Genomic DNA, 20,441 nt, shown 5'->3' with positions numbered 1-20,441 from the left:
AATTTATACTCTCCAATTTACAATCCACTTGATGACTTGCAATGTCCATGAGGTAATTGTCCAAATAACCCTCGTCTCTAAAAGGCAATGGCTTCAATTTCATTGAAAATCGTCTTTCAAAAAATCTACAGTAAAAAGTACACAAATTTTTTATCTTTTGATTGGTAACTGGTCTTAAATAGAATCGCATGAAATTTTAAATTATTCAAATTATTTTTGGAAGTCTGTTGTTTAAGGTAAGTTTCGGATGGTCACACACTAACATTTATTATATTTCTTAGTTTTGTCTGACTAGGCACAATCGAGAAATTATGACGGCAGGATTTCTTGAATTGAGAATGACAAAAACAAAGAGATTTCACTATGCATGTAGAGAATATGTTTAGTTGACCAGATGGGAAAAAAGACTTTGTTACCAAATATCTGCAATATTTTTGCATGTTAATTTTTAAAATGCCCCGGGAGCAGTCATTGTAGGCATAATAATTAGAAAAGGTGCCCCTTTGACGGCAAAACTTCACGCACCATCAGCGAGGACGAAAGAGAATGAATTTTGCAATTTCATTCAATGCTAAACACTTCTCACAAAGTAATATTCTCCAGAGGATGATGCAAGTAAATGTCTAACCTGATACTACAGGTTTGTATGTCTAACAAGAAATGTAAAATTATGGCCTAAATGCCACAGAATAAGGGAACTTGGAAAATATGACACGTTTCGGGAGTCATTTTGTGAAAATACTAAGGAAGATATTTGAAATATAAATTAATAAATTATATTTTAATAATTGCATGTGAAGGTTAATAGTAGCAAACATTTCAATCCCCAAAACCTTGGTGTAGGCATGAAGGCACTAACCTGGACGTTAGGCAGGAGATCAGGGCAAGTGGCTCCAAACTGAGCCATAGCCGCCACTGCAGCTGCACGAACAGCAGAATTCTCTAAAATCATGCGGTTGTAAATGAAGCGAATGTACCTGAAATGGGAAACAGGACCACGTAGAGAATAACTGAACTTTGAATCAAAGTAAAACAGAAATAAACACTCTTGAGAGAAGTACATGACAACACTATCTGAGACAGAGAGCATTTTAGGAGGAATGAGACAACACTTCATTATTTCTCCCTCTGAGGAAAAAAAATTAAAGTTTTACCACCCTTAAAATTGAAAAATAGTGTTTTCACCACCTTAAAATGGAAAGTGATTTTCTGAGTTAAGCTGCACAAAAATACTTCCACCTCACATAAAAAAACATTTAACCATTTCGAAATATATATCCCGTCTTTAAGATATTGTCAGTGAACTCTTGCAAAACAACATGATGGACATTTGGTGGAAGGTCGCGGTTTGAACTCTACTGGCCAGAGGGAGACTGTTCGCCCATTTCTTCCCAGAAAAGGCCAGGCTACTTTCTTCAATCAAAATTTGTATCATGCAAGTTCCGACAAAACCTTTGCCTGCCTACGCATAGAAGTTTCAACACCCAATCACAATTGATTCGAGGAGGGACCATTGCCATTTGAACTTACAGTCAGTCATCATGAACTTGAATTTCCACATGATGGGCTCTAAGTCAAATGAGCTTCGGCTGTGCGGCACATGCCTTGGGAGGGCAAGGTACCATATTTCCCGGCCCAGAAGATGCACTTTTTTCCCCAAAATGTGCACTAAAATCAGCCTGCCTCTTCTGATGGAGTATACTGGTATAACTTCAACATACCAGTATAAGCACAAGCTGATTTGCCCAAAAAATATTTACTATTAAGCATTTTTCCCCACATAAGTCATGGCAAATGGTTTCCGTTATGACAAATGTCGACAAAATCAGTGCATTGAGTTATTAGTCAGCAGCAGAGTTTTAATATCTGGTTGAAAGTAATTCCTAAAATTATTCCCAAATCGTACATTTTATTCACAGTAGCATGTTTAGTTTCATCTCAGTGCTGCTGAGAAACTTAATACGTGCTGGACTAATGGGGATTTCATGCCCCTGCTAACACATACACCGAATCCCTCCTGATAAACTCAGAGTCTACAAGTATTCAACCTTTATTGATATGAAAGTTTCGTAAAGGCACATAAATAGTTGCTTTTAATAAAAATAAATGTTGATAATATCAAAATACAAAGCCTGTTCAAAAGGCTCCCAAACTTTATTTATTACAAAAAAATACTTAGCAAACTAATTGCTAGTCAGGGTCACCTTCAAAAGTCTCTCCTCCCCAATGGAGTTCCACCTTTCTGAAACAATCCTGGGGCACTTCTTGCGGAATGCTCATCAGATCCTCCGTCAAATTTTTCTCTCTTTCTGGAATGCTAGCAAATCTTTTTCCTTTGAGCGGGGTGTTTAGTTTTGGGGAACAAGAAAAAGTCACCTGGGGTCAGGTCCAGTGAGCAGGGTGAGTGGGGAAGCACAGTGGCCTTGTGTTTGGCTAGAAACCCACGAGCTCTGAGAGACGAAGGAACCAGCGCGTTGTCGAGGTGAAAGAAACACTCGCCGCTTCTTCAAAGTTCGGGCCATTTTTGCCTGAAATTTAGCCTCTTGAGCATCTCATAACCCTCAGGTAGTACTCCGCATGGACTGACTGGCCTTTACGTATGTCTAAGTGATGCCCAACCCCCTTTGCATCAAAAAACAGTCAACATCACCTCGAGATGCAAGTGAACTTGATGAGCTGTTTTGGGGCGGGGGATGTGTTCACAATTTATTTATTTATTCAGAATTAGTCCGAAAACAGCGCATTTTGGCCTTTACATCGAACTGTTAACAACGATAACAATGGTCACATTTACAAACACCCAAGCCCTAGATGGAGGGAAACTCACCCAGGCGGGAATCGAACCCGCGACCCTTGGAATGGCAGACGAGGACGTTACCCCGCCGCCACCGGGGTCGACAATCCATTGTGAAGACAGCACTTTTGTTTCCATGTCATATACGTAAACCCACGACTCATCCAGGACCTGTTATGATCCCGAGCAAGAAGGCTCTATCCTCTTTAGCTCGATCAAACAGTTCCCAACAGACTTGAATTCTCGGGGTTGTTTCTGGGCTACTAGCGTAATGTGAGGAATGAATTTCGTGGTGCCTCCTAAATGTTTCAGACAGGATTTCATAGCAAAAACCAATCGAGATGCCACATCCTTCCGCAAGTTTCCTGACAGTTCAAATGTCGATTTGCACCAATGAGATGGTTCACTTTCTCGATGTGGTGGGGGTAATCAGCCAACGCTGACTGTCTCCCGGGATGCTCGTCGTCCCCCACTGATTGCCGCCCCTTTTTGAACCGGGCAAACCACTCGTAACACACTGTACGTTTCATAGCATCCTCATCATAAGCCTTGGTGTATTCAACTCAAAGGTTTCTAGGAAGGATTTCACGCAGAATTTCACAGAACAACGCTGCTCCTTCAAAGAGCTCATTTCCACCGATTTGATTCACTGTTTCACTCCACGAACACCCCTTCACATTCGTGGCTCTAACTAATCAACAAAACAAGATACATACAAATTGATTGAAGTCGGTTAATCAGGAGGTTTCCTTAGACACAATGCTTCCAAGCCGATAAAAATTAACTGACAGGAGGTGCACTTTTAAAAAAGTCCGGGAACCTTTTACGTAGACCTCATAATAGCAGAAACTGAGCGTTGAATAAAAAGTGAAATGATAATAACATCATGGGATCTTAAGGGAGAGGATTGCCATACATATTGCATTTAAACTTGAATTCAAGAAGTTCACTTCAGGACAGGGAGATAGAGCAGCTGAAAGACGTTTTGACCCAGAGACGAAGAATTTCATGGATTCTTCAAGGAATAAATTTTGATATACGAGTAGCTGCTATTTTTGAAATTATAAATTCAAATTCCCTTGTATTGAGCATTTGCATCAAAGTAATTTGATCTTTTCTTTCTGATGCAAGTACTTTTCGTAAATTTTAACCTGCGCGCCATTATAGTGTGCGGATCACAGCTAGACTGGACCGCTGTCTGGGGGTCTCGCCATGAATTCACGATACCATGTTTCATGGAGCAATGATATCCAATGAAGTTTGTGTCAACACGGAACATCAGGTTCAGAGACCATGACAACAGTTAAGAGTGCTCACGGAGATGAAGCAAGGCCCTGATGACTGGTTGCTCCGTGGGCACAAGGCGTTCCGGGAGGATAAGAGGAGGTTGACGACAAGGAATGCCCGGGACATCCGTCAACTATACTGCGCAATGCAAACGTGCCAAACTGCAGAGACATGCTCCATTCCGATGGACATCAGAGTCTCAAAATGCCAGCAAAAGAGTGCAATCTTCCAAAGACGACTGTGAATTAATTGTATACATTCCAACAGAAGATTTAGCAATGAGAAAGGTGTGCGTGAAGATGATCCCCAAGGTGCTCTCGGAAGATCACAAGGCTGCTCGCCCGACAATTTCTAAATTTTTCCCAGGGTGTATTCTACTTAATGCCGGGACACACCCTGCATGTCTAAGGGTGTGGGTGAATGGAGAGGCGCGTGAGGGCATCATTGAGTGGCAACCCCAGTTGTTCCACATGCTGTGATTGAAAAAGTGTGATAATAACTAGGAAATGAAATTTTTAACCTCATTCCCCAGGAAGTTAAAAATTCCATGCCGACAAAAATCACGCTTTGATTTTATTCGCAGGTTATGTATCTTGAAGAGCAAATAATGAATTGCAATTATCAGGATACGTATGTTTACATAGAAGGAAATGCATGTTGTCTTAAATTTAACAGCAGTGCATTGCCTGAGCATTGCTGCAAGCTGTTTTCCAAATGTCCTTGCCTCTACCATTAAAGCAGGAGCAATTTTGGACTTGTGCAAAGTTAGACTTATGCAAAGTTAGACTTATGCAAAGTTAGACTTGTGCAGCCAGTGTAGGGGCCCACCAATTGAGTAACTTGGGGATTGCTGGAAGCTAAATTGTGAAGTTTCACTGCATATGACACATTACTGTAGAGTTATTATTCAATTACAAAATTCTCTCAGGGCACCAATTTTTTTTTTTCTCTTCCCATTTCCTAAGACTCATCCATTGAGTATCGTATGAGATTCAATACAACATCTGCTCCCATAAATACTTCATCCTTAGATCGTACTTGCCAAATTTTGGATGGATTCTCACTCTGTTCCAAGCTCTGGATTATCTTCACAAGGGAGTTTAACCTTAGCCCAAATGAATACCAAGTTCAGCAGAATATTCCAAAAAGGAAGTTAATAATTGTAATAGGAGACAACTGATTTGTTACTGTACCGATACTGCTAACCATCAAGGTTTGAAAGCCATTTCCTCTGTTTACATAGGTACTCAAACTATCATTGTTCAAATATACCACAAAATCCTACTCGATTTTCTGATTTTTGATTTCACAAATTATAGGGACCAAGGAATATGGCAAAATATTGGAATAACAGTGGCAGCAGAGTACAGCAAAAGCTCTAGCTCTATTTTAAAATTTACTTCACCAATTGAATTTATTTTCTAATGTTTGGTATTTTAATTGCACATTTTTCAGCTGGTTTCCACTCAGGACCATATTCACTAGCTTTTCGTAAGGGTCAGCTGAGATAACCAAGAATATTTAACCCGATAATAATTGATAATAACGGAATAATTTAGCAGAGGAAAATTGCATTTCTTGGGCATGTTCTGAGACACATAAACTTCCTGGAAAATACTACCTTGATCAAAAAGTTCCCGGAATAACCACCGTGTGGCGCTCCCATCGTTCCGATTTGAGTTCTGTTTTTTTTGTTAAATTGGTACATCTGTTGTTGATATTCCCTTTAAATCTTAGTGTCATAACTTGACATTTGCAAAAGTTACGTAGCCAAGAGTACATCTATCTCTGTGTGTGTTGGCGATTTTTTACAATTGCAGAAATGGATTTAAATTTGCAACAACGAACTTGTATTAAATTTTGCGTAAAAAACGGATTTAGTGGCGCACGGACGTTGGAAATGTTGGAAAAGTGTTTCGGCAACGATTCTCTAAAAAAAACGGTCGTTTACCAGTGGCACGAGCGGTTCAGAAGTGGTCGTGAGTCAATCGAAGATGATGAACGCAGTGGCAGACCATCGACATCGAAAGTCGGTGAAAAAATTGATAAAGTAAAAGAAATGTTGGTCAATAACCGCAAATTAACCATCAGAGAAATAGCGGAGGACTTGAACATTGCCTATGGATCCGCCCAAGACATTGTGGTTAATGATTTGGGTTTCCGTCGTGTAGCAGCAAAAGACCTCAATTTCATGCAAAAAAGAGACCGTGTTGACGTCGCAAAAGACATGATTTGCGAGGCTGAACCCGATCCCACATTCATCAAAAGGATCATTACTGGAGACGAGACGGGTTTATGAGTACGACACGCAATCCAGACATCAGGCAAGTGAATGGCGTTCACCAAATGAGCCGAGACCAAAAAAACCACGTCGTTTTCAGTCAAAAAAGAAGGCAATGCTGACGGTTATCATGGATTACAACGGTGTAGTGCATCATGAATTTTTGCCAGAAGGCCAGACAGTAAACAAAGAGTATTATTTGGGCGTTATGAGACGTTTGCGTGAAGCAATTCGCCGAAAGAGACCAGAAATGTGGGCAGAAAACTCGTGGATTTTGCACCATGATAACGCACCGTCGCACAGTGCTATCATTATTCGTAATTTTTTGACGAAAAATGCAACAAATACCATCCAACAGCCACCGAATTCACCTGATTTGGCTCCCTGTGACTTCTTTCTGTTCAATCGAGTTAAAAAACCATTACGGGGAACGCGTTTTAGCAGCCGAGAGGAAGTAATGGAAAAATCGCAGGAAGCACTGATGGACATACCGAAAACCGACCGTAACTTTTGCAAATGTCAAGTTATGACACTAAGATTTAAAGGGAATATCAACAACAGATGTACCAATTTAAAAAAAAAAACAGAACTCAAATCGGAACGATGGGAGCGCCACACGGTGGTTATTCCGGGAACTTTTTGATCAAGGTAGTATATTAGAGGGGAAAATAATAGGGGAAAAAAAAGAAGAGGAAGGTCAATAGAGAAATTTACAGATGATGTAAAAAGTACCACGAGAGTAACAACACACAATGAACTTAAAAGAATGGCAATGGAGAGACACCAATGGCTGAAATGACAAGTCTCTGCCTTTAGCAGAAGATGAATAATATTAAAATTGAGCTTATAATAACCTCTTCTAGCAACTGAACAACAACTTAAAGAGGGCAAAAATATGTAAGCACGATTTGGATTCAATTCAAGATGGATCGAAATTGATTGAAGAAGAATTAAAGATTCACAGGTCCCTAGTTTAAAAGCAGGATACATTCATCAAGGCTGAGCACTAATTTTATGGTCCTCCGTGAAGAAAAGTCACCACTTCAAGTGTCTTTGGCTGACTAAGGACCGTTTCCAAGTCTCACCAGTAATTTCTTTGTTCAGGTAACTGAGTTGAGATTTCCAATTCACTGAAGAGCAGTCCGTATGCAAACATTTTTACTTTTCCAGTCACATTTTTTTATAAAATACGATATTTTACTCTTGATTAAGCTTCAGGACCGTTTCACGGGCGATGGCTAGAATGCCATCCGCCAGGGCGGCCACTCACCTGGATGGGTGCTTGGTCCTGGGGCCCTCCTTCCCCAGCAGATGCAGGATTCGAACGGCTAGGCTCGTGTGCTCGCAGTCCTCAATGAATTCACACAGGTGAGCCAAACCTACGGGGATAAACAAAAATTTAAAATGGCTTAAGTGACCTGGGGGAGGACTTCCTCGACTGCGGTGAGAGGGCAAATCTTCATTTAGTGCTGAGGGTGAGGCTCCTATTCCCTGCATTTTAATGCCCCTCATCAATGACCCCTGGGGTGAACGATGGCATTATCTGCCAAATGCTCCATTCCTTAACGCACTGTCATGAGGGTGGACACCATACTAAACACGTGTAATGGGACATATGTTAATGCTTACAACTTGTTCAAGTTCATCTCCCATCATTGGCATTGGTACTTTTCTAATTCTCACCGCTTGGAATGAAAAGCTTTCCCAAGATGCAATTTTAATTATCACATTATGTTTTTACTTTAGGTATATCAATAAAAATTAGCAGTACGTACCATTACATCAAACATTGAATTGCTAAATAAAAAAGTGAAAGTAGTATTTCTTAGATTCTTTTGTTGTCAATCACAGGCCAAAAATATTACAGGATCGGTAAAATTGAACGTATTTACTTTGTGGATTAGTTATGGTTGCAGGACAAAAATGTTCCCGACTATAAGGTACACATTACAGAAAAATCCTAGGGCTTAAAAGGCACGATTTTTCCAAGTTTAATTCTGTGGCAAGTGACCCAGAGGACAGCCATTTGGGGAGAGAATGATCAAGTTTCTACCTGTTAAAACCGTGTTTGTGGATTTGGTAACTGTAAAAAGCTTTCATTAGATAACAATCGACTCTTAAATGAGGGGATCTTACATGTTTTTCGCCTAAACGTTGAACAGGAACAGGAGAACTCCCATGGCTTCAATTACGTCTGACACCAGAAGCGCAAATTTGAACCAGCGCAAATGCCAAAACGCAAGCTGATTAATGGGTTAATTTCAACCCATTCCAGGGGTCAAAGCATCTCAGACACGCAAAACAACAACTGCATATCCCTACATTTTTCACAGAATTATTTCTTACCAAGGAAAACTACTTGCTTCCAGGGAACTACCACCTATTAGTCGTCCCCCATAAGGAACTCTCGAGGATGCTGTGAAGAGACAAGTTATGAGGCAACAGCAATGGGTGCTGAGGAAATGACAGGGTTTGAGGGGATGCCTTTCCAAACTGACTCACAATACTCATGACCAAGATGGGCCCGCCTGCATGAATGCGTTGAGCAGGGATAATGAGCCCAGACCAGCAAATGCACTTGCAACACACCATAGCTGGCAAGGATTTCTTTGAGCTGTCTAAGAAAGCACATAACTCAACACACAGGTTTCTTGACCTTCAATTTTTCATGGGTTATCAAGCAAAAAGGGAGTTCTGAAGGGAAAAGTGTATTAGACATTTATTAGGCCATTTTTGTTTGGTTTTAGTTTGGTATTATTATTGGTACTCTTCTACCTGTTAAGGTAGGCTCTGGATGGACACATGCTACCAAATCCTACAATGAATCCTAAACAAACACAACCCAGCCACCTAGTCTACATCAGGTCCCTCTTCATCTACGAGTACTCCTCCCTTCATCCCGTCCAACATCCCTATCCTATTCCTGCCCTTTCCTCGTTTGCCTAACATACTCCCCTCCATTACAGTCTTCAACATCCCACTGCCAATCAACACGCCCTTCATCCATCTTTCCTGCCTCCATAGAATTTCTCCCAACAAACCACTCTCCTTGCCAACCACGCCTAGGCCTTCCTCATTTGTTTCCCTTTGGTCCACTTCACATTCTCCATTCACGCCCACATTTCAAAAGTCTCCAATCTACACCAATCAACTTGCTTCGATGACCATCATTCCCCACTGTAAATAACCACCCTCCATATCAAAGTTTTCACAAACCTTTTCTGCACATCCTTATTCAATGCTCCTGGCATCAAATCACTCCAGGTAAAAATTTCCTTAACTAATGCAATTCTACGTCTTGTGTGCCTATTACATTGACCATTTTAGTCCACAACGCTTCCAAGATAAGTGAACTATTCCACTTGCTCTAATTAATGAGCAGTTTTTATAATATTTAACTTAGCTTTTCTATTTCTTAAAATACCTGATGACATTTGTAATGCTTACATTTAGTCTCATCCCATACCTATCGCACTGACTTTCAAAAGTGCTCAGCAATGTTTGCAATGCCTTGGCTACCTGGAAAATTAAAGCTTGGTCATGGAAAAACCTAACTGATTTACCAATTCCCCACCGACTTCCTTTTTAATCTCCAGTTCTTCCCATGCCTCTTTTACCAATTCCTCAACATATACCTTAAACAGCACGGGTGATAATGGATGTCCTATTCCTCTTCTTAAAATTGCCCATCCTGCAATCGCACCTGGGCAGTCTCAGACAGGTACAGATTGCAGATTGGCCTCCTACCCCTCTAAAGTACTCCTATTTTCTGCAATGCATTTATTAATTCTACCCATTTCACTTTACCTATCATTTTTTTGAAATCTACAAAACAAATCCTGATTATATCCTATGTTCCCTTCAATTGGTAACAGCATGTATAATATAAACCTAAGCTAGCACACTAACCATTTATCAGTACGAAAAACATGGCACCTTAAAGGTCGGTTTGGTAGGTATTGGTAATTGAAAACATATGACACAATTATTAAAAACAAATGACTAGACTAAATGCTAGATTTTACAAGTTAATACATCTGATAAATATTTATGAGAATAAAAATAATATATGATGCAAACGAGAACTATGCGTGAACAGTAGCGAAAAGGCATCACTTTAATCCTAAATTAACTGGTAAACAAATGGACTCACATATTTTGTTTGTAAGCCAATAGCATTTATTTCAACTTACCACAGTATTGCTAAGTATCAATACTTTTTGCCATATGTTATAAGAATATGAAATATCAGTAGACATTTTGTAACATTAGATTCCTATACCTTGGAGGAGAATATCATGGTGGACGACATATACAGAAAATTCAGATCATTCTGAACATCTCAGACATGGTCTCAAACATAGAGGCAACAAGTTAAGAAAAAAGATAGGGAACCACATGGAGGGTAAGGATAGGCAATCAGTTCGTAAGTTACACCAAGTCAAGGATGTTCCTTGGGGGAATGAAAGTGGACACACCTTCACATCTAGAGATGGAAGATTGACGTTTTGCCCTGAGGAGGCGTGAGGCACAGAGAGAGAGAGCATAACTCTCCCAGTTTGCCGGAATGAGAAAACTGGTCCAGATTGGCAAGGAGTCAGAGAAAGGGTGGAGACAAGAAGCCCTATCGAAAAACACACTCTGCACAGGGTTCAAAGCGAAAAAACTCCCCAACAGATCCAAGCAGGAGAAGCACCTTAAGAGTACATACCAGTTTCCTTGGCATCAGGGTTGTCCTCAATGATGGTGATTATTGTGTCGGCAATCGATGCTTTGTAGTCCAAGCCACCCTCATCCCTGAGCATCCCGGACAGGAAATTCATGAGGACGCTATGCTTGCGAGGGAACTTGAGGCACAGCGCTCGAATCGCCTTGAGTAATGAGGAAAAAGAAACAAGTTGCCCAGTGCCGAGTCTGATCAATGTGCACAGCACATGAACAGGTTCACCTGATGTGAATGCTTTGGGGACGCTTGGCCGTGCATGGTCACAAATGATGGAATCAAATTGACGGGAATCCGCAAAAATAAAATGGTCATTGCATTGGAGATCACAGCGCCACCACTGCAGTTAAAATATAACTCTTCAGGGACTAAGCCAAGATTCTCTGGCACAATGCGTACATATTTTTATGAGTTTTTTTATATTTAATTGATTGACAATAGACTTTCAACCTCAGTGAAATAAAGCAGATTTGCAACAAAAAACGGATCCAGAATAATATTGGTAGGAAATAAAGTTATAGAAAAAGATTTATTGGTAAATCTTCAATTTTACTATGTGCATAGATTTCCTTAATTGCTATTGAACAGATACAGAGGGAATATTCCTAAAATTCACATTTACTCTGTATTATTGGAAGGATTTTCAGCATGCATATTTTAGTTAATCTAGTAGTAGTAGTTTTGAGGGGAGGCGACCGACAGCTGAGGTCATTTGCGCCATAGGGGATGGACAGGAAAGGATGAAGGGTGGAGAGAAACCCGGCGTCGGCATTAGCCTACTCTTTACGAAAGGCGCCAAGGGGTCCGCGGCTTAACGTCCCATCCGACGGACGGCGTACTCACCCAAAGTGCCCTCCACAAAGCACCTCAAGTAGGGATCGAGATACCTCTGAAAAATATTCAACACCGCCGGGATTTGAACCCGCGCCCTCAGGGTGGGAAGCCAGTACGTGAGCCCCCGCACCATCTCGATCCCCTTAGTTAATCTACTAACAAATATATGCACAGATATCAATAAAAGATGTAGAACAAAGAATTAATTTTTTAGCAAGAACAAACATTAATGGGCATCAAAACATTCTCATAATTTTACAATAGTATGCCCTCCTATGGTCACTAATGAGTGCAGAAATAACTTTGGCCTAGGTTCACCAAGGGCTTTAACCAAGCAATTTAAATATTGTACGTACTTTCAATTGCATCACTGGGCCATAATGCGGAAGTGCATATGATAACTTTCAAAAATGGCTGTGCAAATGGCATCAAATCAGACTGAAGTTACACCCACACATCAGTCGGGAGGGACACATCCTTACCTGTACAACAACAATCTTGAATTCATCACTGATTTCACTGACAAAACTAGATATCTGCTTCATCAGCCGATCCACAGAAGATTCCGCACCTGTTTTCAGAAGGGTGGTTATGGCAAGGGTCGCAATGGAGCGATTCGAATCAGTGATCAGGTTCTCAAGGTCCAGATTGCAAGCTGTCACAGCACCTGGATGAGTCATTGCAACCTGCCAAGGGAAATCATTCGACTGCTGCATAATCAAATTCCCTCATCACTCGTCCATACATAATAACCACTATCAGTATCCCGTACCTTGTTCAATGTCCTCACTGCGGCAAATCTCAGCGTTGCCTTGGGATTACTGCAGAACAGTTGCAAAATACTAATGGCTGGGGCCAACTCCCTGCTGGCAGTATTTGAGGTCGACGAACCTGTTTTACCCGAGGCAGTTTTCTTGCCACTGCCCCCACGCCTACTGCGGCGCCTCACATTCACTATGGCGTGAGCGGCTTCGTAGATGACCATCTCGGACTTGTGGCGAAGGCATGCATCGAGGAAGTCAAAGAGGGGGGAGGGGGGCGACGGCTCATCGTTTCCCTCCTCCCCGTCGTCCCCATCTTCCGTGCCCACTCCCCCGTACCCCTCCTCCTCAATCAGCTTGCACACGATTCGGATCTGAAACAAAAGAATACAGTGACCTTTGGCCCTTTGAATTAAGATCCTCTCCTGCCAGAGGATCATTTCCCTTAGGCTAAGGCTATCATAGACAGACAGAGGACCCCTAATTCTTCTGTAAACCTTTGCACTCCCCTTGCCAGAGGGTCTCAAAATGATAAATAAAGCCTGATTCCAACATTCAAGCTCTCCTTAAGCACTTTTTCAGTCCTTGTAAGCTCTAAATGCCAAATTATGTTCAACAAACAGGCCGGCCAGTTTTTTCTTCCATTGAATGGATCAATGAGCACATACTTTTAACACATGTACCTCATGCAAAATAATTCCAGTTGGAAAGTTTGAAAGAAAGGAGAAAGACATTGATTGCTTAGGAGTATGCACTGAGTACGGACTGTTTACAAAGACAAATAATTGAAGGTGGAGGAAAGAAAAGGACTACTGCATTGTCGGGAATGATGAGGAGGAATTATGAGCGGACATGATGGAATGCATGAGAAAGAGAATGCTGGAGAACCACCTTATCACCCATCTGAAAATCACTGTAAAAAAAGAACAATTTATTTTTCCAAAACAATTTTTTCTAGCTTATGGCAATAAACTTAGGTTTACTTAGAAACAAATTGTATTCATGTAATCAAAGTTTAGTACCACAACAGAACTAAATTGAAAATAGTTTTACTTGAACAGAAATCAAATTTTGGCAGACAATGGCTTGCAGTGAGCACCACATGCATACCACTGGGCCACAGCATTTGCAGAAATGACATCTGACACTTGGTGTTCCCATTGAACAAGGAAGTTCTACATTTTTTGAATACTCTTTCCCAGAAATGTTACATCTAGTTAATCTTATCATTGCTTCTGTTTGGAATACAATGAGGAAAGCTCTTCTGTAATGGTCACATTGAAATTACATGCTCAATTTTCACTTACCAGCATGCACATAGCATACGGAGATTTCACAGACATCCGAGTAAGTTTGGCAACTAACTTGGTTACTGCAAGTCGGTCGGATTTCCTGATGTGGTACAAGACTCCCAAGGCATGATACTGGACCATCACACTGTAAATAAATGTTGCCTATTAACTTCATTCTTAAATTTCTGAACACAGTTGTCGAGATTTGGGCAAAGGTGCAAACATTCATTATGCCACATTCCAAGAAACAGCAGGAGATGCCAAAACAGTAACTTTTAATGGAGTCATCCGCTAATATGCATTTCAATGCAACGATTTCGGAGTGAGAAAATCATTCAAGGTGAACAATTTTTACACTCTGAAATTGTTAAATTCATTCATCACGCCGTCCCTCAGTGACCGGCAGGCACTTGGGCTTTGATAGCTTTATGTTGCTCTGACAAAAGGCCTCTGCTTGTAACAGCAGGTCATCAAATGCCAATAAAGAACATTTCCATTTTCATCTAATTTTCCAAATGCCAGCGATTGCCTACTAACTTCTGAAAGTGATAGGACAATGTATTACAGCTATTTCCCCCTATTATAACAGAAGTAGCACTACATCCATCCATTAATTTAACTAATCATGAAATGTTACCTCTACTAAAATCTTTTCTCCTTGCATAAACGTAGAAAACTTTACAACATAACTCTTCTTTATAAATGACGGCATAACAAGATTGATTCCTTAGACCTCTTGAGGGCAATATCTTTCGGAGTACCTTCACTTAACATATGGTATGAAGCGCTCTTTCAAATCAGATATGGAGCATAAAATTACACTCACCACTCACCTAAGAGCCAGATTACGCGATGCCAACAGTTGTCACTCTATTGACCTACTTTCTAGCTCATCAGGATCCGTTAAAATAATGTTATTAAAAATACCTGAAGAATTTTTGAATGCTAATTATTGCTGTGGGGATATCCATGAACTACAATTAGCTGTTTGTGCCCATTGGGTTAACTTTCTCAACGGATGCCACATGGTCTATTTAATGACTACCACTAACATTTATCATTTTGCACAATCTTCTGGCCTGCAACAAATGCTATATTTCTTATGTTCTGTTTCCATTTTTTAATTAGGAATATTATTAAATATTGATATTTTGTCTACATTTATTAAGATAACTAGTTATGCATGCATACCTGAACTATTTGAAAATGTCTTTCACGCATTGGAATCCAAGATTCTTCCTAAATTTTAAATTATATTTTAATTCTCAATAACGAGTATATATCTTTATATAATTTTTACCGTATGTAATTGTTTTTTAATACTTGTAGAACTTATCTATTCTTTTGCCTTTATTTCCATAAAAGGGTTATTCTGGTCGATAAATAAATAAATGGAAGGTGCATCATGTAATCATGAAAACTAAAGCTCTGATCCATTCATACCACTATTCAATATTTGACTTCATTTTAGGTTCATACGTATTTAGATCCAAACCATACCAAGAATGCCTTGGCTTCTTCAGTGGCCAGGAACTCTGGATTTTGGCAAAACACACGATTCAAGAAAGGGAGAGGGTATAGCAAGCAGGCAAAGGGCACCAAAGGTATTTCTTTCTTGTTTGAAACTGATTCACAACCGTCACTCAATGCTAACACACACAAGAATGCTATTACTTGCTCTGAGGATAAAAAAATTGCACAATTGAAATTGCAAATTGGGGTACCAGTGGTGAGATTAAAAAGGAAAATGCAAGCATAAGAACATTGAATGGTGTATTACACACCGAAGTATCCAACATATTTTATTTATAATTATTTGTACCATGAACTTAGAATACTAATGAGCTATGAACCTCATTATGACAGCTATTTGCTGGCTCATCATGTCTATGGTATGAAATGGAACTTTTATTCAGGTGAAAAATTTAACATAATAAGGACAAAAGGGGAATTTAAGTCAACGCTCCAAAGATTAGACATGAAGGATGTCACAATATTCCTTCTTCCCAGTTGTTCTGCATGGAAAACCAGTCCAAATATTGAAAATATCATATCTCTATGACATTAACTGCTACTAAGCCTCAACAATTGAGGGAGCAGTCAATTATGATGATGAGATCCTCAAGCAAAGCAAAGCCAAACGCCTCCAGACTAGGGCACTCGAAGCAAGGTGAAAAGCAAAAAGTCGTGTAAGTTGCTCAGCATTAAAACATTCCGTGTATCGACAGCAACGTGCCTCCCATATGCATGACAACGTGTGACTACGACATTTCCATTCCGTGCTCAAGTGAACACTGGCCTCAAAATTAAGAAATACACTGATTTCAGTTGTGAGGGATAACTACTGGCTGGCTGATCACATCAGCCAAACAGAATGCAGAAATGGGGGCGCCTGCATCTTTGTGACAATTGAACATGTTTATAAGGTTGCTAATAAAAAAATCTGATTTCTAATGAGAGATGGATTGAAATTACTGTAATTACACCATAGACTGTACTCGTTATAGGACAAACAACTTTGCAAGGATCAGATAGAAGTTGCGCCAATATCTTTTCAAACATTAGTCGCATTTAAGAGTTAATAGATGTGGCAGGCATGTGATGCTTTCAACTTTCCAATTAAGGCGTAGTTTAAGTCATAATATTGTGGTTGAGTTTTTTTAGAGGACGTTTAAAAAATAAGATAAAGCACTTACTATCAGATAAAAGCAGTTACAAAGTATGGGCCTTTCCTGAAGTCTTCTGGTCATTGAAATAGCTGATTGCCTTATAGCTTGTGTTCATATCTAGTAACAAGGTAAACGGAAACAATAGGGACTGTATATTCTCAGAAAATGTCATTCCTAGAAGTGATACTTGCAAATACTTAGGTGCATATTTAACTAAGGACTTAGGGTGGGGGCTAAATGCGGAGTACATCTTTAAGAAAGCTTTCAAAACTCTTCAATGGGTGATGAGAAACCTCAAAGGGAGCGTTAGAGCAACTAAGGAAAAGGCGTATCAGACCCTAGTAAGACCAATTTTAGAGTACGCTTCTCTTGTATGGGACCCTCATGAAGAAGGTCATATTAAAAAACTGGAAAAGGTGCAAAGGAAGGCTGCCCGATATGTACTGGGGAAGCATAGGAGGATGGAGAGTGTGTCTGACGTGCTAGAAACGCTGGGCTGGGAACCTCTACAAACTAGAAGGAAAGTAAGCAGACTTTGTGGAATGTTCCGCATTCTGAAGGGGGAGAAAGCTCGGGCAGATCTTAGGAAAGAGGCGGGGAACCCAAATTTTATAGACAGAAATGATCACAAATTTAAGGTAAAATGCCGGGCACAGAGAACAAATAAAAAAATTCTTTTCTAAATAAAACAATTGTTGATTGGAACACCTTACCTGCAAAACTATTCGAGCTCTTTCCTAACAGAGTGCATAATTTTAAGAAAAGATGTAAGGAATATACGTAATAATTTGATTGATGAGGGGTGTAAAATTATACGTAAAAGCTTAATTTTTTTAATCTTTTTTTTCTTCTAGCTGATTGATTGATGTTAAGGAGATGGGGATTTTCTTGCTTTGTGAAAGAGATTTGTGTTTTGAAGTTCCCTTTAAGTGTGCTTTTGTTTAATGACTGATTTTACTTTTGGGATTATTTGGGACTTTTGTGCCACCTGACACTGTCTATCAGCACATGTGGATTTTAATAATAATAATATCTCTTGATTTCAAACGTAATTATATTAATTGTCCTATATTTTACCATTGTAAAATCCTTGAACCATTAGGCATTATCATTGCATGGGTTACAAAATAAACCACTGAAGTAATATGTTGACGGCCAAATCTATTTTCGTAATTGCACAGCCATGAAAGTTTGTGAATATTCATACCTGTCAGAATTCACAGCTTCTTGAGCTTCATTCACCCAACGCTTCACCACGTCGCCAGCAACCCTGGTTAAATGTAAGCTGCTAACTAATGCCGCACTGCTCACTCCAGGATTTCGATCAACAATTGCTTGCTTCATGTATCTTTCTATGGCTTGTAACATAGTACCCTACAGAAGTCAAGGCGATTTCGTGAAATCGATGACATCATACCAACATGTGCCACACATGAAAATTGAAATCAAAAGAACATTCACAAAAACTTATGGAAAACACTAAAAACGGGACTTGTAATAAAAATATCAGCATAGCTTACATCTGTAATACTGCAAAGAGCTCGGATGGCTGCAGCTCTATAAAGATCTTCTTTCCCCGTCATATCACGGGTAAGACTAGATGTGACGATGATAACATCATCAGCAATTGAAGACAGCTCTTTAATTCCCAAGTATACCATGCGTCGCAATATAACATCTTTGGATTGAAACAATTTTGTCACTGAAAAGAATGCTCCAGTAGCTTCTGCCGTACCGAACTGCTCTCCCTGATGGATTTGCGGATTTGACCATTAAATGTACATTTGAAATAAACAATACCACACACACATGAAGGTAAGAAAACATACAACTTTGGGAGCGTACCTGATTCAGTAAATAGAGTATTTTTGTAAGGATATGAGTACATTTTCTGGGATTAACAGGCGTGTCATTGAATGTACGTGCTTCTTGTAAAACAGTTGTTTTCTCCAGATTTTGAAAAGGATTACAACTTCCTGAAATAATAACAAAAATTAGTCCATCACATTGATTTTCCAAGTGAGATCATTAAGCACAAAAGATTATTAAGATTTTTATTACTTAAATGCTATTCTATGATGAGGGCACATTTTACAGTAACTAAGAATATCTAACTTAAGCCGGCCGAGCATAAATGACTACCTACCTTCTTCCTCTTCTTTTTTATCTCTTTTAAAGGATATCATTATTTTTTTGTGATATTATAAACGCCGTGTAAAATATCCTCATCAGGCGTCAGACTAACAATATACGAAATACTTCCTAACGTTACATGTATGTCATATTACATTCACCAGAATTACACGTAATCAACAGAGATTTGGCAACAATTGAAACTCAAAATTCGCTTCGCGACCCTTCATTTTAAAGTATCCATGGCGCGAAATTCTTATTTATATATTGTGAAGTAGAGAAAATCGACCTTCATTGATGTACTGTATTGTGTAAATTAGTGCAACTGTGGAAATGTCATTCTTTTTGCCTTTAATTCCATAATACATGTAATGAAGCAACACGCAAGTTTTTAAATGGAGGAGTTCTTGCGTAGGTTTATATATTACATTAAATTTTAAATGCTTATTTTGCTATTCCTTGACTAACTTCTTATTGAAAGAGATATCTTCAAGTAATATCCAATAATTTGTCATCATAGGCACACCATAAATTTTGCAGATGGAAGAAGCATATTTTTTGCATGGAGTATTGTGCATAATATATTTCTTTATGAAATGAAAAATATGGCATTGATACTTAGAATGGTGCTCATCTTTATATCTTTTTTGTAGGGTCAAGTCATATACTACCAAAAGTAAATATATTCCGTTGCTTTATGAGACGTATATTTTCTCCCGGATAGGAAGCAGTGTTCCGTTGCCGACCATTCACAAAACTTTTACCCCAAATTAGTTATCCCGACATATCGCAAAAATAGAGCACAATATTAGCATTCACATATTAAGGGGTAACCAATTTTGGTGGGACAGAATTAATTTGATAAATTACCTAAAAAATCTATTTAATGGGAATGAGATTCGATAATAAGAAAGGAATCAACGTGACGCTAAAACAATTGAAACTACTGAAGAAGTTAGTAGTCCATATTTAAATTAAGTGTCACCGACTCCCGTTGAATAAGACATGTAAATTTATTTCTGAGAATTGCGCACCATTGTCCACCCTGGACAGCAATAAAATTAATTATATATTTAAAAATGGGAATAAAATCTAAATAAAATATATTTTTCCGTTGCCGCAATGAAACATCGATGAAAATTATGAAGGACATTCATTAGACTTTTTTCCTTTTTTATAAAATGAGAGATTTTTATATGATTTCTCTAAATTATGTACTGCAATAGCAATTGTAAAAATTATAAAAAATGATGAGAGCTAAATCGATGAAAAAGAGAAGGTTAACTAATGATGGCGAGAACAAAAAAAATGGTTTCTGGTTTCAACATTTATTGATTGGTTTACACCTCGCTCCACATCAGGCCCAACTTAAATCTTTGAAAACCCCCCAAAATCATAGCTTATGGTAAGTTCAACTTTCAAACGTTTTTCGCTGTGCCTCTATCTCTCCCGGTTTCTAAGATCTTCTGCTCGAAGTAAATAGCAGAAAATGAGAGGGATGAGCGAAAGCAACAATGGCGTCATGTGGGGTGCCAAAAAAGTCAAAACGAGGGCGAGACGAATCCTAATTTTCGTAATTAATGGTGACATACGTTTATTTACCGATGATGCCCGTAATCCTGAGGATGAAGCAGCTTTAGCAAATGACCTACTGGTTCTACAACTCC

General features: G+C 39.2%; 1 protein-coding gene across 1 annotated transcript in view; it reads right to left on the bottom strand.

The window, feature by feature from the left end:
* Positions 1-18,949, bottom strand: part of gammaCOP (coat protein (coatomer) gamma) — a 36,532-nt gene extending 17,583 nt beyond the window's left edge. Inside the window, exons 1-10 of the mRNA XM_071586321.1 lie at positions 18,788-18,949; positions 18,487-18,617; positions 18,162-18,389; positions 17,849-18,015; positions 13,988-14,117; positions 12,692-13,054; positions 12,402-12,605; positions 11,074-11,233; positions 7,633-7,741; positions 860-977 (exon numbers count right to left, since the gene is read on the bottom strand). Coding sequence (XP_071442422.1) covers positions 860-977; positions 7,633-7,741; positions 11,074-11,233; positions 12,402-12,605; positions 12,692-13,054; positions 13,988-14,117; positions 17,849-18,015; positions 18,162-18,389; positions 18,487-18,617; positions 18,788-18,827 — 1,650 coding nt within the window. The 5' untranslated portion in view covers positions 18,828-18,949. The remainder of the gene's footprint in view (positions 1-859; positions 978-7,632; positions 7,742-11,073; positions 11,234-12,401; positions 12,606-12,691; positions 13,055-13,987; positions 14,118-17,848; positions 18,016-18,161; positions 18,390-18,486; positions 18,618-18,787) is intronic.
* Between the last annotated feature and the right edge of the window lie 1,492 nt (positions 18,950-20,441).

This window comes from Hetaerina americana, unplaced genomic scaffold, assembly GCF_022747635.1.
Source record: "Hetaerina americana unplaced genomic scaffold, ioHetAmer1.1.p SCAF_22, whole genome shotgun sequence".
NCBI lineage: Eukaryota > Metazoa > Arthropoda > Insecta > Odonata > Calopterygidae > Hetaerina > Hetaerina americana.
This window is presented reverse-complemented; position numbering and strand designations above follow the sequence as displayed.